The sequence below is a fragment of the Symphalangus syndactylus genome, chromosome 9, assembly GCF_028878055.3.
Source record: "Symphalangus syndactylus isolate Jambi chromosome 9, NHGRI_mSymSyn1-v2.1_pri, whole genome shotgun sequence".
NCBI classification, from domain to species: domain Eukaryota; kingdom Metazoa; phylum Chordata; class Mammalia; order Primates; family Hylobatidae; genus Symphalangus; species Symphalangus syndactylus.
The window spans coordinates 107,361,849-107,389,405 of record NC_072431.2 but is presented as its reverse complement, the minus strand read 5'-3'; the positions used below and the strand labels follow the sequence as shown (position 1 = coordinate 107,389,405).

General features: G+C 52.6%; 1 protein-coding gene, 1 long non-coding RNA gene and 1 pseudogene across 7 annotated transcripts in view; all 3 read left to right on the top strand.

The window, feature by feature from the left end:
* LOC129490158 (uncharacterized) overlaps positions 1–10,438 on the top strand; it is a 40,686-nt gene extending 30,248 nt beyond the window's left edge. The window contains exon 7 of the long non-coding RNA XR_008660183.2: positions 3,419–10,438. This is a non-coding gene — a long non-coding RNA (uncharacterized lncRNA). The remainder of the gene's footprint in view (positions 1–3,418) is intronic.
* Positions 10,439–13,168: 2,730 nt separating this feature from the next.
* Positions 13,169–27,557, top strand: part of GRHPR (glyoxylate and hydroxypyruvate reductase) — a 28,123-nt gene continuing 13,734 nt past the window's right edge. For 2 of the 6 annotated variants that reach the window (XM_063609023.1, XM_055293685.2), the window contains exons 1-8: positions 13,182–13,355; positions 15,380–15,510; positions 16,458–16,530; positions 17,074–17,190; positions 19,022–19,110; positions 20,266–20,370; positions 21,047–21,182; positions 22,519–22,649. In XM_063609023.1, coding sequence (XP_063465093.1) covers positions 13,273–13,355; positions 15,380–15,510; positions 16,458–16,530; positions 17,074–17,190; positions 19,022–19,110; positions 20,266–20,370; positions 21,047–21,182; positions 22,519–22,649 — 865 coding nt within the window. In that variant the 5' untranslated portion in view covers positions 13,182–13,272. Of the gene's footprint in view, positions 13,356–15,379; positions 15,530–16,457; positions 16,531–17,073; positions 17,191–19,021; positions 19,111–20,265; positions 20,371–21,046; positions 21,183–22,518; positions 22,650–26,362; positions 26,471–27,174; positions 27,509–27,557 lie in introns of those variants that run through there. The other 4 variants (XM_063609024.1, XM_055293684.2, XM_055293686.2 and 1 more) reach the window with 4 other exon arrangements.
* LOC129490157 (mitochondrial intermembrane space import and assembly protein 40-like) lies at positions 22,656–25,430 on the top strand (annotated as a pseudogene).

Genomic DNA, 27,557 nt, shown 5'->3' with positions numbered 1-27,557 from the left:
GAGGGGAGTGGAGAATGTTCCAGGCAGGGGAACAGCTGGTGCAGGAGGCCTGAGTGCTGGGCAGAGGGGATCCCAGGCGGGATCCCAGGAAAGCTGGAGACAGAGGGAGGGAGGTCAGAGGTGGTGGTGGTGTTGGCCTCTGTGGGCCGTGATTAGGACCCTGGCTTTACCCAGAGGGAGACAGGAGCCTTTGGAGAGATCCCTTACTGGGGCAGAGGCTTGCCTCTGGCTGCCCGTGAGAAGAGACTGGAGCAGGCCCAGGGCAGAAACAGTGGGGCACCAGGAGGCTGGGGCAGAGGGGCCTCAGCTTGGACCGGGTGCAGGTGGCGGAGCTGAGCTGGGGGACAAGATCAGCTTCTGGGTGTGTTTAAAGTTGGAGCCATGAGGATTTGGGGATGAGTTAGACTCCCTACCCCTGAATGCCCTCGCAGGACCACAAGGTTCCTGGTGCTGTCACCAAATACCATCTGGAAGCCTCCTCATTCCACAGGTGATTGTGAAAATAAGACCTTAAATGTTTCATTTTGGTTTTTTCCCCCAAAACAAAACCAAATGTAATGACTAAGAAAAGCTCCACTTCTACCTCCAGGGCGCCGCTCCCTCTGGTGGAGGGTTGGCTCCTGATTTAGATGCTTTCTGTATGTGAATTATTTCTATATATGAATTACAGAGAAAGGGAGGCCTGGGAGCAGGTCTGGGGCAGCTCCTCCTGGCCAGCTGGGTGGCTCTCAGGGGCTGCCAGGATGCCTGGCTTCTGCCTGAAGTGAGCAGCTCTCAGTCCGTATGGGCTATGCCTCTGCATCATCAGGAGAGGGCTTGGGAGCACACAGGGACTTTGGTCTTACTTCTGAGAGCAATGAGGAGCCATGGAATGTGGCAGGCAGGGGAAGGACAGGACCAGATTTGCTTTTTAGAGGAGACCCTTGGGCAACCCCGGGAGATCAGGTTGGAGGAGGCAAGGCCGGAGGCCAAGAGGTCTGGGCGGGGCCTTCAGGGAGCGGAGGAGGGAAGGGAAGTGGGGCCCACTGAAGGGTGGGGAGTAGCTCCCTGGGCTGCCCCTCGTTGGTCATGGCTCTGCCCTGGGGCCCAGGCCCGATGTCCACCTCGGGCCTGAGCTCCTGCAGGTGCGGCTAGATGGGCTCTGAGCTGGCGCAGCTGTGTGGGGCCTGTTCTGGGCTAGTGACTCACTTTTGAATGGCTTTGGCAGAATGAGGCAGTTCTCCCTTTCACAAAATTCATCACAGTTCAAGCTTTTGGCCCCAAACAGCAGCAGATGACAGAGGGATTTCCTGAGGTGGCTTATGGGACTTTTGCTGAAATGGCAGTGTGAACTTCACTTGGGCCTGCAGGGAGCCATCCCCTGCCTCCATCCCCTTGCTCCTCCTTGGCCTGTCCTAAATCAGGGATGGGACCTTGGTCCTTATCCAGGGCAACCTTGGCCTTCAAGCAGCATGCCTGAGCTCCTCCCTCAGGTTCTGCTCAAACCCTTTTTCCTCAGAACCTGCATGCCCCGCTGGGTCGTCACACAGCAAGGCCCATGCCTCCTCCTCCAGGAAGCTGCAGTCTGCCCAGATCTCCGTGGATGATGCTAACTCATGGGGTGTGGGGAGTATGGAAGCCCAGCTTCCTTGCCTAGGGTTTCAATAACCCTGAGATGTAACTTACATTCCAGAGTGGCCCTCGGGATCGCAATGAAGCAACTGCCTGCTGGACTTGGCCAGACATGGCACTGTTGGTCTTCCTTCCCTCCCCTCTCCTGCTTCCCACTCCTTTCCTGGTTTATTCTGGGGGCACTTTCTTAATCACTCGCTCACAAATCCTCAGCAGAGAGCCTGCTTCTGGGGACCCGACCCAAGACACAGCTTCCAGGGGTCACTCCTGCTGTTTCTCAGCTTGGACGGATCCTCCTTGACTGCACCCCTATAAAACAGAATGCAACGCAGAGCTTGTCTCCTGGGGGGAAGCTTCCCAGTGGGACCAGTCCTGCCCTCAGGTCCCAAGACCCCTTGGTGGGCCCTGTTCCTGGTGCCCGAAGACTGGCCTTGGTCCTGGGAGGTAGCCCCTCCCCTTGGCTCCACCCCCAGCTGAGTCTTTGCACACAAAGTTGTTCTGCCCACCTCGGCTCTTGACTCCACCCCACCTCACAGCCTCTCTGGGCCTCCGTGGCTCCATCTGTACAATGAGGGCACAGGCTCTGCCCCTGTGAGCGGTGGTGTGACTCTGGTTCTGGATTCCTGCTCCCAACCTCACCCTGCGGTAGCTGAGCCAGGACCTCTGGAAAAGAGGAGCCCAGCTTGTTCAAGAACGAACAGCTGGGTCCCGGCTCAGAGAAGCAACCATTCTGGCTGTTACAACTCATTACTAAATCCCAGCTATGCCCTGAGAAGGATTAAGGAAACTACTCTGGTAAAAAATCCCCAACAGAAAGAATGCACTCCCTCCCAGGGAGCCCTAGAAATCTGACCGCAGTAATCTTCTCCTGGCGGTCTCCAACCAATGCACATTCCGGGTGTTTGCGTGCCAGAGGGGCCAGCTGGGCATCTGCGCGATTGGCCAATGCCTGGCAGAAAAGCGGCCCAAGGTGCTAGCTTTCTGATTCATGGACAGGACTTCAGGCAGTGCCAGCTGCTGAGGGAGCTTTGTTAGGCTGCATCGCCCCAGGGAGGAAACCTGAGGCTGGATGGCAAGAAGCCTGAACAGGGCGCTGCTCTGCCTTGAACTTGCTGGCGACCCAGGCAGGACACTGTCCCCTTTTAACCCTCAGCTTTCCCACTTAAAAACTGAGAATGGTATCCCCATTTACAGGGATGTACTCACTTACACAGAATATGTGTAGAGTGTTCACCCTGTGGGGACCCAAGCTGGGCACTGGAACCATGAAAAGGCTTGGACCCTACCCTGTCCTTGCCCTGTGTCGCTCCCAGGCTTGAAGCTGGGAAGGTAAAAGGAGAGGGTCCAGGGAGAAGTGGGGTATGTATGTGGGGTTGGCTGGCAGGTCAGGACAGGGCAGCCATGAGGGTGTGGTCACATGCTTCAGTGTTACTGTCTTAATCTATTTTCCGCTGCTATCACAAAATACCGCAGACTGGGTAACTTATACAGAAAATAATTTTATTTGGCACATGGTTCTGGAGGATGGGAAGTCTAGAAAAATAGTGCCAGCATCTGGAGACAGTCATCCTATGGCAGAAGGCATCACATGGCCAGCATGCCCACAAGACAGAGAGAGAAATGGGGCCAAACTTTTCCTTTTGTCAGAAGCTTACTCTTGCCATAAGTAATCCAATCCTATAATAACTGCATTAATCTCTTCATGAGGGCAGAGCACCTCATGACCCAATCACCCCTAAAGGACCCATTTCTCAACACTGTCACAATAGCAATTAAATTTTATTTTATTTTATTTTTATTTTTTGAGATGGAGTTTCATTCTTGTCGCCCAGCCTGGAGTGCGGTGGCACCATCTCGGCTCACCGCAACCTCTGCCTCCTGGGTTCAAGCGATTCTCCTGCCTCGGCCTCCTGAGTAGCTGAGATTACAGGCATGTGCCACCATGCCCAGCCGCAATTAAATTTCAATGTGAGTTTTGGAGAGGACGTTCAAACCACAGCAGTTACCTGCACCTGGATTTGAGTCCAGCTCAAGCATGGTGACCTTGGGCAGGTCCTTCAGGCAGAAGGACTTGAGGCTCTCTGAGCCGAAGTTGTCTTGACTTGAAAGTGAGAATCCTAACAGTGCCCACTTGAAGGCTTGTTGTGGGGTGAACATCACATAGTTTGAAGCCTGATCCTGTCTGAGTAGGGGTGGCTCCCTCGCCCCTCTGAATCTTCTAGGCTGGGGCCCTCTGCTCCCCAGAAGAGCAGAGGCTGAGAAAGGGGCAAGTGGCTTCCTGTGTGGCATGCAAGCCTGCAGCAGGCTGAGTCTGGGGGCAACCCAGGTCTGCTGATCAGCTGGGAGAACTGGGTGGCCTTCTTCCCCACCCCCACTGCCCTGGGGAGGCCGGCCTCCGGACAGCCTGGGGGCAGGTCCTGCTATGCCTCCCTTCCTTCCTCAGGGGGACCTGGCCCCCCAGCCTGCAGCTCTGCACACTTACCCTGCCCCCAGGGCCACACCTCACTGGGAGCGGAAGCCTGAGCACATTTCCCAGGGGTCCGGGCTGGCCAAGGGGTCCAGACTGGGCTCTCTGCTACTGTCTGTGTGGCCAGCTGCTCATGTCCTTTGTATGGGAGCATCAGCTTCCAGCCATCAAACAAAAGCCCAGGCAGGGCCGGGATGAAAGCCACACTGGGCCTTGCTTGCTGTGCGTCATCAGAAAATGTTCTCCCTGTCTGGGCTTCAGTTTCCATATCTGTATAATGGGCTTCCAGCATGTGCCCTTCCCCACCCCTCACCAAGCACAGACCAGAGGCAGGGCCCCCTCAGAGAGGAGAGAGTCGGTCAGATGATCTCTATTCAAACCCAGTTCTGCTCCTTACCAGCTGTGTGACCGTGGGCAAGTCCCTCCACTGACCTGAGCCTCAGTTTCTTCGTCTGTAAATTGGGGGTCCTAAAATCAACTTCAGTGGCCTTTGTGGGGATTAAACGAACTCTTGTGTGTGGAGTGCCTGGCATGGATCACTCACTCTCAGCGCAAGTTCCCTTCCCTTGGGGCCGCTGTCCGTCTTCTTACACCCTGATCTGACCTCACCTTCCACTGCCCATCTCGCTGCTGCTTCTCCTCCCTTTGGCGAGGTCGACGTGCTCCAGCCTCCAGGCCTTTGCTCACCCTTTGTTCTGCCAGGAATGCCTTTTCTCCCTCTCGCATTCCTACCATTGCAAAGCATATTGTCTTCATTGCTCAGCTCAAATGCTGCCTTCTCCAGGAAGGCTCTCTGAGGAGCTCTGTGCAAGCAGACAAAAACACGGATACGGGGGCACCAGAAGGGGCATCTCTCTGCCCACATCTCTACTTTCGGCCTGAATCAGACTCAAACATGGACATTTTTCTCCCCCACCTCGCAGTACACAAAAGTGCCCACTAGGTGGTGATCGAATGACGAAGTCCCCGTGGGGATGGGCGCTAAGGGAGGCCAACCAGGCTCCCCCTGCATTACTCATTCGTTTATTTAACGAATATTGACTGAGCACCTGCATGATACCAGACTGTGGGGCAACCCAGCAACAAGGCCTGACTCTCAAGGAGCTTATGTTCTAGCTGGAGGCTAGACTGGCGGGAGACACAAAAAACAAGGAAAAAAATAAAGCAGGAAAAACATGGGACAGAGATGAAGGTTACACAGAAAATGCTGGCCCAGGATCGCTTGAGGCCAGGAGTTTGAGACCAGCCTGGCCAACATGGTGAAACCCCGTCTCTACAAAAAATACAAAAATTAGCCAGGTGTGGTGGTGTGCGCTGGTAATCCCAGCTATTTGGGAGGCTGAGGTGGGAGGATCCCTTGAGACTGGGCGGCAGAGGTTGCAGTGAGCTGAGATTTCACCACAGCACTCCAGCCTGGGTGACAGAGTGGGACCCTGTCAAAAAAAAAAAAAAAAAAAAGAAGGAAAGGGAAAGAAAGGAAAAAGAAAATTCCAGGCCCCTGAGTGTGTCCAGGGTTCTGACTGGAGCATTCTTTCAGTGCAGACCCACACTTTGAACCTGAGAGACTGGCTGAGCTGGATGATTCTCAAAGTGTGCTCTGTGGACCAGCAGCAGCAGCACCCGGGAACTGGAAGGAAATGCAGGTTCTCTAGCCTCTGCTGAATGCACTGAATCAGAATCTGCAACTTTAACAAGATCCCCAGGTAATTCCTTTCCAAGTTAAAGTGAGAAGCTCTGCACAAGTCCAGAGGCTTAGGGACAAATGACACCCACAAGCCAAATCTGGCCACCTGTTTTTGTATGAATCCCATGCTAAGAATGGGTCCTGCTCAGAAAAAAAAAAAGAAAAAAATCTAAAGAATATTTTGTGGTAAATAAAAGACATGCGAATTCAAATTTTAATGGCCATAAATAAGGTTTTATTGGAACCTGGCTGCACCCTTTGTTTATGTATTGTCTGTGGCTGCTCTTGTGCCAGAATGGTGACATTAAGGAGTGGCAACAAAGACAGTATGGGCCACAGTGTTAAAATATTGACTCCCTGGCCCTTTGAAGAAAAAGTCTGCTAGTTCCTGCTCTAGTACATCTTCCTCACACTTTATGAATGAAGAATCAGGGCCCCGGGGGAGAGAGGCAGAATCCTGTTCAAGGCCTCATGGGAGCCCTGCTTTCTCTGCACCCTCAGGGTCCTGCTTCCACAGGCTCAGGCCTTAAGAGGCTGAAAGCCCCCACTTTTTCTGTCTCTTGGGTTGGCTCAGGGTTGAAACCCAGGTTCCAGGCTGTGAGGAAGTCCAGGACACACAGAGAGGTCATGTGTAGGTGTTCAGGCCAACAGCACAGCCAGGGGCCCAGCTGACAGCCAGCATCAATGACCAGAGGTATGAGTGAGGAAGCCTTCGGATGACTCCAGGCCAACTCCCGCCTGACTACAGCTACAACCGCACGAAAGAGCCTTTAGGAGAATCACTGGCTGAGCCCAGTCAACCCCGGAACCAGAAGAGATGATAATGCCATCCAGCCCTGAGACTTGTTTGGAGGGTGACGCAGCCAAGGATGACACCCACTGCCCCAGAGGCTGAGGGACTGGCACGTGTATCTTAGGGTTTGGGCGTGGGAGTGAAGGTCATCCTGAGGAGGGTCCTTTTTGAGTGTGTTAAGGTGTCTGTGTCCGTGTGGACAGGCTGTCAGAATGGGCTGGGGGACGTGGTCAGGGACCACTCCCATTCCCACGGCCTGGGTGCCCCGACCATCCATGCTAGGTCTGTTCCGCGCTGGCCACACTGTTCCAGGCAAGGGCCTTTGGTCACACGGACTGGTCTCTGAGACTGGTCTGATATGTGTACTCTCAGGAGTCTGGACAGGGGCAGTCTCAATCCAGAAATGACCTCTTCAATACTTGGTGCAGTTCCCTATATGAAACGCCCAATATTCTGAGCCACCCAGGCCTGGGTCACCTGCTGACTGGCTGGAGGAAGTGCATGGGACCATGTGAGGTCACGGCAGCCCCAGGGTTTGCAGTTGGAGTGACCTGCATCTGCATCCTGGCTCCCCCGCTTACAAGCTGTTTGACCCTGGTGAGGTTAGATCATCTTCCTAAGCTTCGGTCTCTTCAGCCACACAATGAGCATAACACTTACCCTGGAGGGTTACTGCGATTGTCACACAAGGCAGCGTTTGCATGGGCCCTGGGCCATGCTTGAAGCTATGGGGGAGAGAAGTGAGGGGCCCAGGCTCTGGAGCCAGTGGGTTTAAACTCCACTCTACCACTAACAAGACATTGTTACAAACTTCTGTGCGTCTCAGTTTCCTCATCTGTAACATGGGGGTAATAATAGCACCTGCCTCCTGGCTTGTTGAGAGGATATATATAGTGCTTACAACAGCACAACACACGTATATGGGTACTTCACAAATACGAATCCATTCAAGGAAACTAACCCTGGTGCCCTGGGATGGCCGTTGGTCAGAGACACAGAAGCCAAAGCCAGCTTAGGACAAGCAGAGTGGCCCAGGCCTGCCCCTCAGCTCCGCTGGCCTCACTTCTGTTCCAGGGCTGTTCAGTTACCTGCTCCTAGGCCTGGGAGGCCCAGTGGACAACAGAGTGACCTCTTCTCCACTGATTTGATCTGAATCTATTCTGCCCCATGAGGGCCCAGATGAGGGAACTGGTATGATATTCACAGAGAGGTGACATCACCCACTGAAGATCACACAGCAAGTCCCTGGGCCACCTGGATCCCGGCTACAGCTCCACCCTGCTACCTCCCTCTCTTAAGTAACACGTTAATAAGTGTCTTACCCTCAGACCATTATCTGTGTTCCCAGGCCAGGGAACATTTCTGAAACACATCAAACATTGACAAAAGGAGGTGTTTTTCTGTCCCCAGGCCAGGCCTTTCGGCCTCTGTTAACCAGTGAGTGTCCTCTGTTAATCCTGAGCCCAGCTCCTCCCACACACAAGTACAAACAAGGGCATTGGGCACGGGAGAAACCTGTCCACCAGGGCCAGGAGGGGACATGGAAGGTTAATGGGTCCCCTCCCCCAAAGCAATGCACACAGCTGGGGCTCAATAAGTGCTACTGGGTGGTAGGAACGGAGCCAGCTGACGGCACAGGAAGAGGGATCTGCTAAGCAGAGGAGGCCTGACCTGGGCTTCATTGGGTAAAACCAGCCATCATAAATAGCTGGCATTTCGGGAGCTCTTAGTAAGTTCCAGACACTGCCCTGAGCACTGGACATGGTCACTCACTAACGTTTCCATGTTTCACCATCTGTGGGGTGCATATGTTGCTCTCCCCAGTCTGCAGACCGGAAGCTGAAGGCAAGAACGATGAAGGCATTTGCTCAAGTCACACCATTACCAAGAGGCCGAGCTTGGATTCGCACCCAGCACCCTGGCTCCAGACCCAAGCTCTCAACCACAATACAAGCCTGTGGGAGTGAGAGGGGTGAAAATATGAGTGAGGGGTGACTTCTAGGTATTGGCTTGGGGTGGCTGTCCCTTTGATGGATATGTAGGAGGGGCGCAGGTGTCAGGTGAGGTACTGGGGAGAAGGTGGATGAATTGGGTTTGGCAGGTGTTGAGTTCCAGATACCTGGGGATGCTTAGGTGGAGGAGGCAGGAGAGAGGTGGCTTATGGCTCTGAAGCTGGGTGATGGGGGGTGGAGCTGCTCACTCCAGAGTCATCAACATAGAAGTGCAGCCTGGGAGACACCTGAGCGATGAAGGGGCAAGGCCACAGCTAAGGCAGGGGAATTGATATTTAGTGTGCAAGGACTCAAAATGACAGCAAGAAAAGAAGTGGAGACTATTATTATTATTATTGAGACAGAGTCTCACTCTGTTGCCCAGGCTGGAGTGCAGTGGTGCAATCATAGCTTACTGTAACCTCGAACTCCTGGGCTGAAGTGATCCTCCTGCCTCAGCCTTCTGGGACTCAGCCACCACAACCAGCTAATTTTTAAATTTTTCTGTAAAGACGGGGCGGGGGAATCCTCCCTATATTGCCCATGCTGGTCTTGAACTCCTGACCTCAAGCAGTCCTCCTGCTTTAGCCTCCCAAAGTGCTGGGATTACAGGAATCAGCCACCAAACCTGGCCAAATGCTATTTTTATTTATTTTATTTTATTTATTTTTGAGACGGAGTTTTTTTTGTTTGTTTTTTGTTTTCTTTTGAGACGGAGTCTCGCTCTGTCGTCCAGGCTGGAGTGAAGTGGCGTAATCTTGGCTCACTGCAACCTCCGCCCCCTGGGTTCAAGCAATTATCTTGCCTCAGCCTCCTGAGTAGTTTGGATTACGGGCACCTGCCACCAAGCCCGGCTAATTTTTTTGTATTTTTAGTAGAGACGGGGCTTCACTATGTTGGCCAGGCTGGTCTCGAACTCCTAAGCTCAGGTGAACCACCCGCCTCAGCCTCCCAAAGTGCTGGGATTACAGGTGTGAGCCACTGCGCCTGGCCAAGTGCTATTTTTAAATGAATGTTTTCTTTATTTTGAGAGTAGATAATAAATGCACAAGATACAAATTCCCAAAGGGTGAAAATTGTGTCTCTCTTACTCTGTCCCACTTCACCAGGTCTTCTCCCCAGAGACACTGTCCCAGTTTCTTCTTTTTCCTTTTTTTCTTTCTTTTTTTTTTGTTAGAGATAGGGTCTCCCTCTGTTGCCCAGGCTGGAGTGCAGTGGCACAATCACAGTTCACTGCAGCCCCAACCTGCCAGGCTCAAGCAATTTTCCTACTTCAGTTTCCCAAGTAACTGGGACTACAGGTGCACACCACTATGCCTGGGTAATGTAAACAAATTTTTTTTTTGTAGAGACAGGGTCTCGCTGTGTTGCCCAGGCTTGTCTCAAACTCCTGGGCTCAAGCAATGCTCCTGACTCAGCCTCCCAAAGTGCTGGAATTACAAACCATGAGCCACTGCACCTGGCCTGTTCCCGAAGAAACAAGAAAGATGTTTCTTGTACATCTTTCAAGGGATATTTAACACACAGGAATAGGTGGCCAAGTGTCGTGGCTCACGCGTGTAATCCCAGAACTTTGAAAGTGGATTGCTTTGAGCCCAGGAGTTCGAGACAAGCCTGGTCAACATAGTGAAACCCTGTCTCTACAAAAAATACAAAAAATTAGCTGGGTGTGGTGGCACGTGCCTGTGGTTCCAGCTGTTCAGGAGGCTGAGGTGGGAGGATCATTGGAGCACAGGAGGTGGAGGTTGCAGTGAGCCAAGATCGCACCATTGCACTCCAGCCTAGATAACAGACTGAGATCCTGTCTCAAAAAAAAAAAAAAAAAAAAAAAAGAATAGGCATATACTTTCTCATATAAATGGTAACATATGCACTTTGCATCACCCTGTTTTCTCACTGGACAGTATATCTTGGAGATCATTCCACATTGGTACGCACAGGGCTGCCTCACTCTTTTGATTGATGCAGAGTATTTCACTGTAGGAATGACACATACGTAATGAACAGTCCCCTATGAATGGACCTTTAGGTTGTTTCCCATATTTTACTATCCCAACAATGCCACAATGAAGAGCCTCTGGCAGATGGCATTTTGCACATGTGTGAATACGTCTGTAAGGTAAATTCCTAAAAGCAAAATTTCTGGGTCAAAAAAGATGTGCAGTCTAAATTTTGATAGCTACTGCCAAACTTTTTTTTTTAATTAATTTTTTTTGCACACAAAAACAATAAACATTTTCTAAAAATACATACAAACAAAAAGATGCGTATCAAACATATTAGGAAGGTTGCACATGGGAAGTCGGGGAATAGAAATCGGGAGTGGGAGTTAAAATAAATGAGAGAGGGACTTTATATGGATCAGTGATAATAACTCAATCCTCTATTTGACAAAGAAGAGGGAGAAGGAAGAGGAAGAAAAAGAAAGTGGGATAAAGGATCAGAAAGGGAGGAAAATAGAAAAAATTAGAGTATGACTCCAGGGTAGACCTGTTTTGTTGTCACTGAGTTGGTTGGTTGGTTTGTCTGTTGTATTTTTCATGTTTCGCCAAGTTGGCCAGACTGGTCTCGAACTCCTAGCCCGAAGTGATCAACCCGCCTCGCCCCCCAGAGTGCCGGGACCACAGGCGTAAGCCACCACGTCCAGCCCCCACATTGCTTCTGGCCTCCGTGGTAGACCTCCCAGACGGAGCGGCCGGGCAGAGGCGCTCCTCACTTCTTCCCAGACACGGGGCAGCCGGGCAGAGGCGCTCCTCACTTCCCAGACAGGGCGGCCAGGCAGAGACGCTCCTCACTTCTTCCCAGACGATAGGTGGCCGGGCAGAGGAGCTCCTCACTTCCCAGACGATGGGTGGCCGGGCAGAGGCGCTCCTCACTTCCCAGATGGGGCAGCCGGGCAGAGGAGCTCCTCACTTCCCAGACGGTGGGTGGTCGGGCAGAGGCGCTCCTCACTTCCCAGACGGGGCGGCCGGGCAGAGGCGCTCCTCACCTCCCAGACGATGGGTGGCCGGGCAGAGGCGCTCCTCACCTCCCAGACGGGGCGGCCGGGCAGAGGCGCTCCTCACTTCTTCCTGGACGGGGCGGCCGGGCAGAGGCGCTCCTCACTTCTTCCCGGACGGGGCGGCCGGGCAGAGGCGCTCCTCGCCTCCCAGACGATGGGTGGCCGGGCAGAGGCACTCCTCACTTCCCAGACGCTACTGCCAAACTTTTTTATTGAAGTTGCTGATTTACACTCCTACCAGCAATGTATGAAAGCACCTGTTTCCCCAATGTATTATTTTTTACATTGGTATCTTGCTGTAATTTTAATATGCAGTTCTTTTGTGAGTCAAGTTGAGCACTTTTCATTTTTTTTTTTTTTTTTTTAGACGGAGTCTCATTCTGTCACCCAGGCTAGAGTGTAGTGATGGGATCTCAGCTCACTGCAACCTCCATCTCCTGGACTCACGAACAATTCTCCTGCCTTAGCCTCCTGATTAGCTAGAATTATAGGCATGTGCCACCACGCCCACCTAATGTTTGTATTTTCAGTAGAGACAGAGTTTCACCATGTTGGCCAGGCTGGTCTCAAACTCCTGACCTCAAGTGGTCTGCCTGCCTCGGCCTCCCAAAGTGCTGGGATTACAGGCATAAGCCACCATGCCCAGCCATACATTTAAAAGCCATTTCCTTTTCTATAAACTGTCCATTGATATCCTTTGCTTATTCAGATAAGCTGGGCATCTTTGTCTTAGGAACTATTTGTGCAATAAGGAAATTAACCCCTTGTCTATAAAATGAGTTGCAAATATATGGTATTTTCCCCGGTTTGTTGTCTTCTGATTTTGTTAACTTTTTTTTTTTTTTTTTAGATAAACATAAGCCTATAGCACCTGGTGTTTCCAGGCAGTCTCCCATACAAGCCATAACCAGGCTTAGTTTCCAAGATCAGATGCATTCAGGATGGTACGGTTAATTTTTTAATGGAGAATTAGTTGTATTCTTATGGCTTTCGCGCACAAAGTGTATCACTTATTTATTGCTCCATAAAGAATTACTCCAAAATTGAACGGCTTAGAGCAAGAGCACTCAGTGCATTATCATCTCTTCTGGTTCCGGGGTTGACTGGGCTCAGCCAGTGATTCTCCTAAAGGCTCTTTCGTGCGGTTGTAGCTGTAGTCAGGCGGGAGTTGGCCTGGAGTCATCCGAAGGCTTCCTCACTCATACCTCTGGTCATTGATGCTGGCTGTCAGCTGGGCCCCTGGCTGTGCTGTTGGCCTGAACACCTACACATGACCTCTCTGTGTGTCCTGGACTTCCTCACAGCCTGGAACCTGGGTTTCTACCCTAGGTCAACCCAAGAGACAGAGAGTGGGGGCTTTCAGTCTCTTAAGGCCTGAGCCTGTGGAAATAGGACCCTGAGCGTGTAGAGAAAGCAGGGCTCCCATGAGGCCTTGAACAGGATACTGCCCCCTCTCCCCCGGGGCCCTGGTTCCCCAGTGGCACGAGGCGCACACCCCCCCCTACACACAAGGACACTGTGTAGGGTCACTGTCACTGTCACTCCCCGAGCACGCACAGTCACCGCCCAGCCGCAACCCCGCGCTCCCTCACGCGAAGCCACACCCCCCGCGTACGCCGCGCGCGACGTCTCTTCCGCCCTCTCCAGCCTGGCCCCGCCCCGGCCCAGCTACATTCCGAGGCCAGCTTCCGTCCTGCCAGGTCCGGGTCGGCGGCTGCACGGCGGATGAGACCGGTGCGACTCATGAAGGTGTTCGTCACCCGCAGGATCCCCGCCGAGGGCAGGGTCGCGCTCGCCCAGGCGGCAGAGTAAGAGCCTCACGCCTCGTGGGGGAGGGGCAGGGCGGTCCCAGGGACCGGAGAGCCGGGCGGGGCGTTTGGGCCCTGTGGCCGGCTGGGGCGGGCTTGGAGTTTTGGGGAGGCTCGGAGAAAGTTCTCCGGGGCCCAGTTCTCCTCTTAAGACGACGCTGGGACCTGCAGTTCCGGCTTTGGAGAGGGGAGATTGCCCCTGAGGCAAGGTCCAGGCTAATTCTCCACGCTCCCACAGGGCACGTGGGGTCAGGGACATGGCGGTCACTGACAAGGCCCCTTGGACGATTGGCAGGGGCCTTTGATGCCTCTTTTTCTTTATATTTACTTATCTTTATTTTTTTTTTTGAGACAGTCTCACTGTGCTGCACAGGCTGGAGTGCAGTGGCTCGATGGATCGTGGCTCACTGCAGCCTCGACTTCTTGGGCCCAATCAGTTTTCCCACCTGAGCCTCCCGAGTAGTTGGGACTACAGGTGCAAACAATCACCACCGGCTAATTTTCTGATTTTTTTTTTTTTTTTTTGTAGAGACGGGGGTCTCACTCTGTTGCTCGGGCTGGTCTCAAATTCCTGGGCTCAAGCGATCCTCCTGCCTCAGCCCCGCAAAGTGTTGGGATTACAGGTGTGAGTCACCATGACCAGCCTGAGGACACTTTAAATTAATTTTTAAGACAGGGTCTCACTCTCATCCAGGCTGGAGTGCAGTGGCGCAATTATACCTCACTGCAGCCTCAACCTCCTGGACTCAGGCGATGCTTCCACCTCAGCCTCCCAAGTAGCTGGGACTATTACAGGCATGCACCACCATGCCTGGCTAATTTTTTATTTTTTGCAGAGACGAGGGTCTCACTGTGTTGCCGAGGCTGGTCTTGAATTCCTGTACGAAGGGATCCTCCCACCTCAGCCTCCCCAAGTGCTGGGATTACAGGCATGAACCACTGCACCTGGCCCACCCTTGCTAAATGGAACCCTTTTTGTGGGCCAACCTTGCCAGGTGCTTCATATACATGAACTTTTAATCCTGGCAGCACTGTGAAGTCAGTATTATAATTTCCATTGCACAGATTAAAAACTGGAGGCTGGACTTAGGGTTAAGTTCCTTCCCGAAGCCATGCAGCTCCCAGGTGGAGGAGCTGGGGCTTGTACTCAGAAGTGTCTGACTGCTGTCTGATCACTGCATTTGATCAGGTTTGCATTTCCAGTGTTAGATAGGAAGAGGATGCAACCCAGCCTCAGCAGCCAGTTCTAGGGGCAAATGAGATTTTCAAATTTTGTTCACTGCAACAAAACCTTTGCCGAGGACCCACTTTGTACTGAGCAGGAGAAGGCGGAAGGCAGCAACTGCGCCCATGGTAACAGTAGCTCACACTGTACCCTGCTTCTGGGGAGGTGGATGAAAGGTGGTCAGTGCCCTGAGCTCGGTCCGGAGGTTCGAGTAGCTATCCTGTGTCCTGCCACATAGAGGCTCCACACGTGCTCTGGCTGTACTGAATTCCATGGCAATGGCCAGGAGGCACCATGCTTCACTGGGACAAATATCCGGTTCCTGGGAGCTGCCGTGGAAGCGTTGGGTGGCCTTGACCTTATCTTTCCTGGCCCAGTCCAACTATGAGAGTTGTCTATTTCATGGACTCCAAGGACAGGAAGAGATGCAACAGGCCATTGAATCCAGGCCCCCCACCTGAGGCACACCCTGCCCCCCACGGGCCTTCCCTGCAGTTGGCCGCCTGCTTGGCCGCCCAGCCCCTGAGAGTGTGGGAAAGCTCTTCTCTGTGCTGACCTGAGAGCTGTCCCCATGCCTTCCCCCTTGCAGCTTAGGCTCTGCTTGGGGGCCCCTCAGCCCTTCACCTGTCACCTGCTGTCTCGGGACAGTTCTGAGACCACCCCTGCCTGACCCTGCCTCCCCTCAGCCAGCCCGGGGCAGCCTGAGGCCAGGGCCATCAGAGGCCAGGATTCCCAGCTGGGAGGGGCGGGGACAGGTGTGCAGCTCCTGCTTCTCCTGAGGGCCTCCCTTTCCCCACAGCTGTGAGGTGGAGCAGTGGGACTCGGATGAGCCCATCCCCGCCAAGGAGCTAGAGCGAGGTGTGGCGGGGGCCCACGGCCTGCTCTGCCTCCTCTCCGACCACGTGGACAAGAGGATCCTGGATGCTGCAGGTGCACGCTGGGTGGGCAGGTGACTCGAGGATGGCTTGGCCCTGTGGGCCCCTCAGCCTATGCTGCTGGCTCCTGGGCTGCTCTGCAGTGCTGTCTGGGTTCTGAGGGCGTTTCCTGCGATACCAGGCCCGAGCGGGCAGATAGCTTGCTCTGGCACAGGCACTGCCCCTCCCTCCTGCTGTGAACCCCTTGGCGGGGGGTCCTGGGAGGGCAAAGACCACGGTGTGGAGACTGTGGGTGTGGGGAAGAGCATCCAAGGCCCTGGGTTCTGCAGCCCTGCCACAGCCTTGCTCTGTGACCTCCAGCAAGACCCTGCCCCTTCTGGGCCTGTGCGTAGTATGAGGGAGGACCTAGCTCAGTGCCAAGCCCCAGCAGGATGTCTTTCCGCAACCGCAGCCACGGGTCTCAGCCCGTGGAAGGGTAAACCTCCCCCTGTAAGGCTGTTGTGACAGGTTTGAGAAAAGGTTCAGACTCAGAGGCTGCCAGATGGGAAGGGACCCTTGTGAGTCAGTGCTGAGCCACCCCATGCCCTGGCCTTGGCCTGGAAGCTTTCTAGTGTCCTGCTTGCAGGAGAGGGTAGAGAGGGTCATGTCCCAGCCACCTTCTTGGCACTCTCGGAGGTGTCCATGGGGGAGGCCCCAGCGTGGCTAAAGAAGACCCGAGGCCTCGTTGGGTGGACAGTCCAGTGGGTAAGAGCGGGGCCTTGGTGGCCGAGGCCCTGAGGTGAACCCTGCTTTGCCTGTGACTGAGCCAGGCCACTTAACCTCCCTGAGCTGCAGTGTCTGAGGCTGTCAGAGGGGATTATTCAGAGTTTTAACTGAAGAACAGAGATGTCAGCCTCTTATTCTAAGAAAACTATAATAAGCGGTGTCCCCATGATAGTCCCCAGTGCTGTGGCTTTGAGTTCCTCGAGGAAAGATACTAACAATGCACTTTCTGCACAACAGGGGCCAATCTCAAAGTCATCAGCACTATGTCTGTGGGCTTCGACCACTTGGCTTTGGATGAAATCAAGAAGCGGTAACTGCAGCTTGGGATCTGGAGGGGGCCTAGAGAGAGGGGTGGCTATGAGAGAAAGAAAGAAGAGCTGTTGATTTATTTTTACTTCATATCCCTTGGCCATTCAGGGAGAATGTGAGGTGGCTGATGATAGAATCTGTCCACACGTGCACAGGTCAGTTACAATAAACCCCAGCGGTCAGAAACAGTGGGTAACTTCTGTGTAGGTGGCATCCTTTCACATTCATTATCTTTTTTGATCCCCACAACAATACCTTGAAGTAGCAAAGGCAGGTATTATTCTGTTTCAGATGAGGAAATTCAGAAAGGTTAAGTTACTTGTTCAGTCCCTGAACCCTGATCTTCCATCTTCATATCCTTCCAAAGTGGGAGATAATCTAAATAGGAATGAGGACTGCCCGTTTTTGAGTGCTCATTTATAGTTCTGAGCTTCCTGGCAGGCAGATCAAAGAGGGAGCAAAGTAACTCCATGGAAATGTCCCAGGAGTAGACATTGGTAAATGTGGTTGAGGCTGATGTTACCACCAGATGTTTGATTCGTAGTGGGATCCGAGTTGGCTACACCCCAGATGTCCTGACAGATACCACCGCCGAACTCGCAGTCTCCCTGCTACTTACCACCTGCCGCCGGTTGCCAGAGGCCATCGAGGAAGTGAAGAAGTAAGTGAACGCAGGCCAGGTGCGGTGGCTCACGCCTGTAATCCCAGCACTTTGGGAGGCCAAGGTGAGCGGATCATGAGGTTAGGGGTTCGAGACCAGTCTGGCCAACATAGCGAAACCCCGTCTCTAGTAAAAATACAAAAAAAAAATAGCTGGATGTGGTGGTGGGCCCCTGTAATCCCAGCTACTTGGGAGGCTGAGGCAGGAGAATCACGTGAACCCAGGAGACAGAGGTTGCAGCGAACTGAGATCACGCCATTGCACTCCAGCCCAGGTGACGGTGTGAGACTCCGTCTCAAAAAAAAAAAAAAAAAAGAAAAATAAGTGAACGCCTGGCGGGAACGTTGGCTCTGCTCAGCACTGGATCCTGATCACTGTGCCAGTCCAGCCCACGCATAGTCCCTGACCCCAGGTGTGCCTCATTGAGTGAGGACTCAAAGCACAAGGCAGAGCTGCAATAAGGGCAGGAAGGGAAGTGGTGAGAGAAGAGGATGAGGGAGGACAAACAAGTTCTGCTGGTGAGTGAGGGCTGGCAGGGAGAGTGTGGATCAGGGAGGGCTTCACAGAATAAGTAGCAGGTGGGCGTCTGCTTGAGTCCTGAAAGCTGCAGGTCCACCGTCCCTTAGATCCCAAAATTAAAAAGCTCAGACAGCTGAAAGTTCTTTCATACTAACAGGAGACTATTTAAGGCTTTTATTTCTCCCATTTAATGTGACTTTCCTAAGTTTTGCTGCAGATGTAACACTTTTAAAACAGTGTGCTGCCCAGACACTGCAGAGGGTGATGTGTGGAATCTACCACGTGCGCCATGCTGCCTTTCTAAAGGCCAAACAATTTTAAAATCTAGCCTGAAGGTTTCAGATCAGGGATTTCGGCCTGTATATCAAGAGTTAGAGTTGGCCGGGCACAGTGGCTCACACCTGTAATCCCAGCACTTTGGGAGGCCGAGGCAGGCAGATTGTTTGAGCCTCAGGAGTTAGAGAACAGCTTGGGCAACATGGCAAAACTCTGTCTCTACAAAAAATACAAAAATTAGGCAGGCCTGGTGTTACACGCCTGTAGTCCCAACTACTCGGGAGGCTGAGGTGGGAGGATTGCTTGAACCCGGGAGGCCGAGGCTGCAGTGAACCGAGATCATGTCACTGTACTCCAATCTGGGCAACAGAGCAAGACCCTGTCTCAGAAAAAAAAAAAAAAAAAAAAGAAAGTTGGGGGAAGCATTCCATGTGCAGACGGAGGGACTGGTCTGAGTCAAGGTGGGAGGCGTGCAAACGCAGGCTCTCACAGTGTGTGGCCAGCAGCGTGGGCCCTGGCACAGGGCATGGAGCAGAGTAGAGTGCTGAGTCCTGCTCACTGTCCTGTCTGGGGAGTCAGCACATCTACTGGAGGTGGCTCAGGGCAGGCTCCGTCTCTCGCCCAGGGCAGCAGGGTGGGCCCTGTGGCTGTACCCTTTGTTGCTGCCCTAAAGTGCCAAGAGAACTTGTTTTGGAATCATAAATCCTGAGTTTGCAGCCTGTTGCTCTCAACTCTCCCCTGGTTGTGTGACCTCAGGCAGGTCACCCTTTCTGGTTTGTTTTCCCATCTGCAAAATAGGATGAGAGCCAGTAAGGCCGCTTCCCGCCCTCAAGTTCTATGTCCCTGGTGGCTTTAAAGGTGGAGTCATTTCTGCTGCTCATCTGCAGTGCTGAGTGGCAGTGCCTCATCCCACTCTCAGTCCCTGACCTGGAGGGTGGGTTTATACCTTGGACCACAGTTAGAGGTGCTGGGTTCTCAGCGGCCCCTCATCTTGGTCCAAGGCTGGGCCTCTTACCTGCCCCTCTCTCTCCCCCAGTGGTGGCTGGACCTCGTGGAAGCCCCTCTGGTTGTGTGGCTATGGACTCACGCAGAGCACTGTCGGCATCATCGGGCTGGGGCGCATAGGTGAGGCTCCCACCTGCCCGCTTGCCCGCCCCGGCTCTCAGAGCTTGGTTTGCATCCCTGGCACCACGTTTCTGAAGGCTGAGAAGACCCATATGCTGTCAGGGCACTTTGCTTGCAGTGGAGATATCTCTAGTGAGGGATACAGCTTTGTAAAACACAGGCAAATACATAAATAAACCAAAGCAGGATTCCTTAAGAACTCACCAGGTGATAAAAGCAAGTTGCCTAAGGGTCAGGGGTGTCATGATTCCAGCTCCATAAAGAACAGATGAAGACTACACATGTGTTGGGGCCGTTAGGAGTGGTTACCGTGAGAGAGCCCATTCCCCCAACACCTGCTCCGGCTTGCGTTCTGGAAGGTATGTGACTCACGAAGCCCTAACTCAGGGGCCAGAGGGCTCAGTGGGCAGAGTTGATCTGCAATTCTGCAGATGAGTCAGAGCCACTTTTCTTCCAGTGGCCCTTATTTGGAGAAGCCTGGCAGAAGGGCTTGGGCCTAGCCAAGCAGCTATCTATTGGTGGTTCTCTGTCATCCTGCCTGGTGCAGGGGTGCAGGTGAGGGTGGAGAGTGTGGAGAACCTGTCTAGCCAACGAACAGCCCTGCCTCTCACTAGAGAGTTGCTTGGGGGAACCCAACAGCTTTGGGGCACGTTCTGAGCCTGAAAAGCCAACTGTACAAATCTGTCTCAGCAGCAGCTTACATGAAAATTCTGTTTGGGGTGAGCTGGCAGTTTGGCAGTGCCACCAAAAAGTCAAATGGGGTCTGAGACTGTATTCACAGAAGCAGAGGGTCCAGGACAAAGGAGGGGACTGCTTGACCAGGCGTCTCCTGTGTGAAAACTCCAGTTCTCAGAGGTTAGGAAAAACCTGAATGGCTTTCCAGATGGCTTGGACCATGTGAGGACAGCATCAGCCAGTGACAGCCTCAGGGGAGCTGAGGTGCTATCTCCAGATCCCTGGGGCAGTGTGGGCTGGCTGGGGGCTAGTTACAGTGGGGCAGCCAGTCCCCCACCCGCTTTGGAGGAGACAGGAGCAGGCAACTGGAGCTGTGCTGATTAAAAGGATCTGCCCTGAGGGCCGCTGTTCTGGAGATGCTGGGTGGTGCCCCTACCCTTTGCGGGACTGGGAACGAGACACGGACTCTCCTTGCTCTAGGCCAGGCCATTGCTCGGCGTCTGAAACCCTTTGGTGTCCAGAGATTTCTGTACACAGGGCGCCAGCCCAGGCCTGAGGAAGCAGCGGAATTCCAGGCAGAGTTTGGTAAGTGAAGCCTTGATTTCCACAGGAGCCTGTCTGTGCCCAGTTGAGAGGCTGTATTTTCTCTCAATGGTGGTGTTTTCAGGCAGAGGGCAGGAGCTCCAGGCATGTCCAGGGGCTGCTGTGTCTGGTAGATGTTTAATCTACCTGCCTCTGGACACAGGCCCACTCACGGGGCACAGGGACTTACCCAGGTCCTCTCTGTGCCAGCAGAGCAGTCCAGGGCTCCCATCTTTCAGAGTCCTTTGTTACCATTCCCCATTGTGGGTGGAGCAGCAGGGATGGTGGTGGGTGTGAGGAAGGGCTGGGCACTTTCACTGTCTTTTCCTTCATAAACTGGCAAGCACTACCCTAGCCTTTGTGTGCACCCCTTAGTCCAGGTGGGTCCAGCCCCTGGCAGGTCCACAGCCTGGTGAGCAGAAGGCAGGCTGGATCTCAAGCATTCCCCACGCCCCTGGGCACTTTGGGCCCTGAAGGTGGTTAAAGCCAGAGAGGTCCAGATCCCACTGTGTGTGATTTGACTTTGTGTACTCATGAGAGTTGTCCAGGTAGAGACTCGGCCTTCAGGAAGCATCTTGGGAGTTTTTGTTAGGGAGTCGAGAGCAAGGGGCTGGTCTCCCGCCATCTGGTTGTCCCTAGCCTGGTACTCAGTGCCTGATGGAGTCCTGCCCTCCCTCAGTGTCTACCCCTGAGCTGGCTGCCCAGTCTGATTTCATCGTCGTGGCCTGCTCCTTAACGCCTGCAACCGAGGGACTCTGCAACAAGGACTTCTTCCAGAAGATGAAGGAAACAGCTGTGTTCATCAACATCAGCAGGTATCCTAGGGCCACCTCACCCAGCAAGCCTGGAGAGAGCCGTCCCCACTGCTGCCATCTGGAGATTTTCTTCCCCCGTGGGTTGTTGATGACACCCCAGGCTGAGCTTGCTGGTTTCCATAAACCAAACAACCAACTCAGAAATTTGTGGGAATACATGAGAGCTCCGCACAGGGAAGAAGAGCCGTCGGAGTGGGCCTGGCCTGCTTCTCAGCAGTGGCCCCCGCCCGGCAGGGCCTGGCACACAGCAGCGTGGCTTCAGGGAGTGTTCCCAGGGAGCCTTGGCAGGCCCATTATCCTCACCACAAAGGGCTGGACTTCAGGATCTGAAGGGCCCTCTGGAGGCCGCCTCCCACACTGCTGAGCCTGGCTTTGGCTGGCTGTGGTTCAGTGATACTTTGAACCTTATGCTCCTGGGCAGACAGACCCTAAAACTCACGTGGTTGTAGCTCCTCACACTGTCCCTAGGGGTGCCTTCAGGCCACTGGGCATGTATGGGGGTCAGACCTTCCTTCTCTGCCACTCCAAGCCCTTCCTAGCTGGTGCCCGTCAGTTTAGGGGAAGGGGGATTGGGTGAGGTCATCCCGAGGACTCGTCCACCCCAAAGGTACCTTTAATTACCAACGTTTAGTTACAAAACAGGTGACCTGGGAATGGAAGAGTGAAACATGCAGGACCACAGGGCTCGCACTGCTGGCTGGCAGCAGTCACAGCTGCCGTGTACTGGGTGCCTGCGTGTACCCAGGACAGCCCAGGACCCTGTATTACTCAGTGCACAAGTATTACTTAGTGCACAATATAGTCTCTAGAAGATGACTTCTTGCCTTCAGTGGCTGCTGCCTATGATGGATGTGGTTAGGGGTGTGCTCACTCCTCTGCCCTGGTTTAGACAGGTACCTGATGGCACACTGTGGTGCTTCTCAGTGGGGGTCTGGGGGGTCAACCAGATCAGAAACACTTGGATGGGGCCTAACACAGATGCCCTTCTGGGCCCTGTTCATGCAGTAGAGCATGTAAGAAAGCTTTAATCCTCCCAACATGCCTGGGAGTTAGGTGGTATTCTCCTTATCTCATAGATAATTTGAGACACAGATAATTTGAGGCACAGAGATTTGAGATACTTGCCCAAGGTCACACAGCTAGGAGGCAGGGCTGGAGTTCTCTTGAGTATATAAGACTTACAGACATACTATAAGTATACCTAAGACTTACTGCTTTAAAAGTCAGTGCCAAGTGCCAGGTGAGTGGAAAAATTCATTCTGTAGGTTGTTCTGCCTCAAAGGCGGCCTGGGCCGAGGGATCTTCGGGGTACCCATGTCACCACTGTCATTCCCAGGGGCGACGTCGTAAACCAGGACGACCTGTACCAGGCCTTGGCCAGTGGTAAGATTGCAGCTGCTGGACTGGATGTGACGAGCCCAGAACCACTGCCTACAAACCACCCTCTCCTGACCCTGAAGAACTGTGGTAAGAACTGCACTTTCTGACGCAAACTCCCTGCTGCCCTGCAGGACCAGTGTCTTTGAGGGGGTCCTGAGGGGCCGGGTGTGGAGCTAGTGTGAGCAGGTGCTGAACCCAAAGGGACACACCAGGGACCATAAATGTTTATGTTGTTAGTGACATGGGTGTATGACAGGAGCAGTCAGTCCTCTTGCGCATGCTCTGCTGGGTCTCTGTCCCTAAAGGAACAGAACGTAGGTGTGAGTGGATTTGTTTAAAAAAAAAAAAAAAAGAGTGGGCCGGGCGTGGTGGCTCATGCCTGTAATCCCAGCACTTTGGGAGGCTGAGGTGGGCGGATCACAAGGTCAGGAGTTTGAGACCAACCTGGCCAATATGGTGAAACCCCATCTCTACTAAAAATACAAAAATTAGCCGGATATGGTGGTGCATGCCTATAGTCCCAGCTGTTTGGGAGGCTGAGGCAGAAGAATCGCTTGAGCCCAGGAGGCACAGGTTGCAGTGAGCCGAGATTGTGCCACTGCACTCCAGCTTGGGCAGCAGAGTGAGACTCCATCTCAAAAACAACAGCAACAAAGTGGGCTGAATACATGTCTACATGTGTTATACCACAGTGACTCGTGTAAAACCTGTTACTATAAATTGCTATTACCAGTTTAGGTGTGAAAAATTAAAATTAATGACAATGCCAATATTTATAAGTCATGCCAGTTTTTCAAGCTGTTGTTTCACGACAAAGTCCCCTTCTCTCTTCTGCTTTGTGGGGCTGGGGCCAGGCCTCTGCACACCCCATTTCTGCTGTGCCAGCTGCATTGGCAGGCCCTGTCAGTGTGGGTGTGGAAGGGCCTGCTCCCTCCTGCCCTCTCTTCCCGTCTTTGGGGGAGTGGCAGCAGCACTTCTTCATCTAGCAGCACCAGTTCCTTCCCATAGTGGCTGGGAAATCCAGTTTGCAGTTTTTCCAACACTTGGTGAACCAGCCCCATTGAGCCCTGCTCAGAGACAAGAGCAACAGCCAGTCAGTGCCCGTGCCACAGAAGTCTTGAGTTGCAGCACCAGAAGTGCCTCTGGCAGTTGCTACCTCTGTGCTACCATAGTACAGTGGTTCTCATTTTTTTTTTTTTTTTTGAGACAGAGTCTCGCTCTGTCGCCCAGGCTGGAGTGCAGTGGTGCAATCTGAACTCACTGCAACCCCTGCCTCCTGGGTTCAAGCGATTCTCCTGCCTCAGCTTCCCGAGTAGCTGGGATTACAGGCGTGCACCACCAGGCCCAGCCAATTTTTGTATTTTTAGTAGAGATGGGGTTTGTCCATGTTGGCCAGGCTGGTCTCGAATTCCTGATCTCAGATGATCCACCTGCCTCGGCCTCCCAAAGTGCTGGGATTACAGGCATGAGTGTCCGGCCAATTCTCATACTTTTGTGTTCATCAGAATCACCTGGAGGAGTAACTGATCAAACACAGGTTGCTAGCCCCATCCCGAGGGTTTCTATTTCAGCAGGTCTGGGATGGGGTCTGAGAGTATGCTCCTCACGGCTCCCAGATGCCACTGATGCTGCTGGTCCTGGGACCACACTTTGTGGTTTGCTTGGGTTTTTGTCATCTGCTCAGTGAGTTAACAACTTGATGCATAGTTAATGATTCTTTATATTAAGATCTGTTCAGGTAGCTGGTGGAGTTTATGCCTCCAGACTAACAGAGTGATCAGGGCCTTAGGTTGTCTGGGCCAGTCTCTGCCCTTAATTTGGATTCTGGAATGGAAACCTAAATAAAAGGTCTTTAGCTGCCTTCCCCAGTGAATGCTCCCATTATTGCAGCCCTTGGAAACTCTCCCATCCCTCCCCCCACCCCAGCCTGCAAGGAGCACTGGGTGTGATGTCAGGGCTGTCGCCCACAGCCAGGAAAACTGCGCTCCCACCCCCATCCCAGGTCCTGGAATTCAGCTCAGGGCCCCGGAACTGCTTCAAAAGGCAGTTCTTGGTCTGAGGAGAGGGCAGTTGGGGCATAAAGCTGCAGTCCCCACTGCTGCTGCTGCAAAATCTAAGCACTGGGCTGCAGCCATGTCCTACTGCCGGCAGGAAGGGAAGGATCCAATCATTTGTGATGAAAAAAGACCATGCAGCTCCAGGCAACACAGCTGATGACCCCAGTGATCCCTATGGGGGGAGCACCAATTGAGGCTGCCAAATGGAGACATTAACTGGAACTGCCTGTGCCTTGGGGGAATGGCCAACGGCCCCTGTGGGGAACAATTCAGGCTGAACTTTTCCTGCTTCCACTATAGTATGGAGAATGTCAAGGGGTCAGACTGTGTAGACCAATTGGGGCCATGCAGGAATGCATGCAGAAATACCCAGATCTTTGTCCCCAAGAAGGTGAGGAAGAGGTAGGCGAAAAGCCCGCAGAACACGTCGAAGTAGCAGCTCCCACTGAGGCCACTGCAACCAAAGAGGAGGAGGGGTCAAGTTAATGAAGGTCACAGGACTCCAGTCCTTCCACCCCTTCAGAGTGACACGGACCTTTTGCAAAATGCCATTTAGTCACTATCCAACAAAGTGTCTTTCCCTGTTGTGCTGTAAACGGTAATGTACAAAATAACATATTTTGATGATCAGGGGTCTTGGCCTCTTGACATATACGCTGAAAAAAATGGGGGTTGTTTATATGTGTCCTGTGTAAACCTGTCGGCAAATGTAGCCACCACTTTTGAATTCTCCTAGATGGCCTGAATTTTGCCACTTTGAAATAATGTGCTACTCAATCTCAGCAACCTAAAACCACTATCCAGGAATGTTTCTTGTGAGTGAGTGGATTTATTCTGATTCATTGTATGTCTGAAATGTTGGGGTGGGGCTGATTAGGGTGGCTCACGCCTGTAATCCCAGCACTTTAGGAGGCCAAGGTGGGAGGATCACCTGAGACCAAGAGTTCGAATCTAGCCTGGGCAACATAGCGAAACCCCATCCCTATAAAAAAATAAAAAATTAGCCATGTGTAGTGGTATGCACCTCTAGTCCTAGCTGCTCAGGAGGCTGAGGTGGGAGGATTGAGCCCAGGAGGTTGAGGCTGTAGTAAGCTGATTGTGCCATGGCACTCCAGCCTGGGCAACAAAGCAAGACCCTGTCTCAAAAACTCATCTCTACTAGAAGAGGCCAAATAGTCAGATGCAAATTTCTCCAAACCCATCCTGACCTTGAGTATGTAAAGGGATACTATACTTCATTCCTGACATATTTTGGTTTCCATGTTGGCATTGAGCCCTGGGTTTTCTATTTGGATGGTGAAAATTTGGACCTTGCCATTCACAGTCCCTTCCTAAGTGTAGGGAAAGGCTGGTTTTTGCTGTTCCTTGTTATTCTGAAAGCTCTGGTTTGGGGTCCGTGTTCATGCTGGCTCTCAGTTTGATCAGATGCAATGTTCTTGAGAGGAGGGGACCTAATTGTTACCACAGAGGAGAAGAAACTCTGTGAATTAAGTACTGAATTATGGCTGGGCACGGTGGCTCACACCTGTAATCACAGCCCTCTGGGAGGCCAAGATAGGAGAATCACTTGAGGCAAGGAGTTCAAGACCAGCCTGGGCAACAAAGACTCAATTACAATAATGATAAAATTTAAAGAAGAAAATGTACTCAATTAAAAGGAAACGTGATTTCTACCTGGAAAAAACCCAAAATCAGTTTTATGGGGTTTATTTGGTAAAGATGGTGTCTTGCTATGTGGTCTAGGCTGGCCTTGAACTCTTGGGCTCAAGCGACCCTCGCATCTCAGCCTCCGGAGTAGCTGGGACTACAGGAATATGCCACTGCACCCAGCTGACAGTTCTTTGGAGGCAAGTAAGTTCACTTGCTCTGGGGTGGGATCAGAGATAACTGTGCTGTTCAGCATTTCATTTTGGAGTTATTTCTGTAGATCAGAAACCTTGTCATGTGGCATCATTTTCAAGGGCACATGGTACAGGTGGCCAGTGCTAAACTCCTATGCGTTCACCATTTTTTTGTTTTGAGACAGTGTCTCCCTTTGTCATCCAGGCTAGAGTGCAATGGTGCAATCTCAGCTTATTGCAACCTCTGCCTCCCAGGCCCAAACAATCCTCCTGCCTCAACCTCCCAGGTAGTGAGGACTATAGGTGAGGGTCACTGCGCCTGGCTAAATTTTTGTATTTTTTGTAGAGATGGGGTTTCGCCATGTTGCCCAGGCTGGTCTCAAACTCCTGAGCTCAAGTGATCTGCCTGCCTTGGCCTCCCAAAGTGCTGGGATTACAGGCATGAGCCACTGCGCCCAGCCCTAGAATACTAATCTTTCATCACATTGTGACTGGGTTTTAGTAGCCTGGAGGCCCTTCACTCTGTTAGTCTGAACCTCAGCTCTGGGGGAGTGTCAAGCTTAGTGACGGTGGGAGAGAAGGCAAAGCATGGAACCATGAGGTGGTCTCTCTTTATTCTTCCTACGGGCAAACCCAAGCCATGAAAACAGCCCAGTTGAAGGCTGCTGAACCACCCTTCTTATCTCTCTCTCTCTCTCTCTCTCTCCTTTCCAGTGATCCTACCCCACATTGGCAGTGCCACCTACAGAACCCGCAACACCATGTCCTTATTGGCAGCTAACAACTTGCTGGCTGGCCTGAGAGGGGAGCCGATGCCTAATGAACTCAAGCTGTAGCCAAACAGTAGAGATGCAGGGCCAGGAAGCAAACCATGCCCTGATATTGTCAGACGCACCCAGGCTTGATTTGGATCCACAGGCAGAGCCAAGGGAAAGTGTGATTCTCTGAGGAAAGAGTGATTCTAATTAATAGATGTACTTGTCACATTGGTGTTGGACACACTTGAGCCAAAAGTATGGCAATTCTATTATTAAATAATTCTCTGAGAGACCGTCTTGGCCTGTAAATGGGGAAGCTAACAAGTGGATATGGCTGGG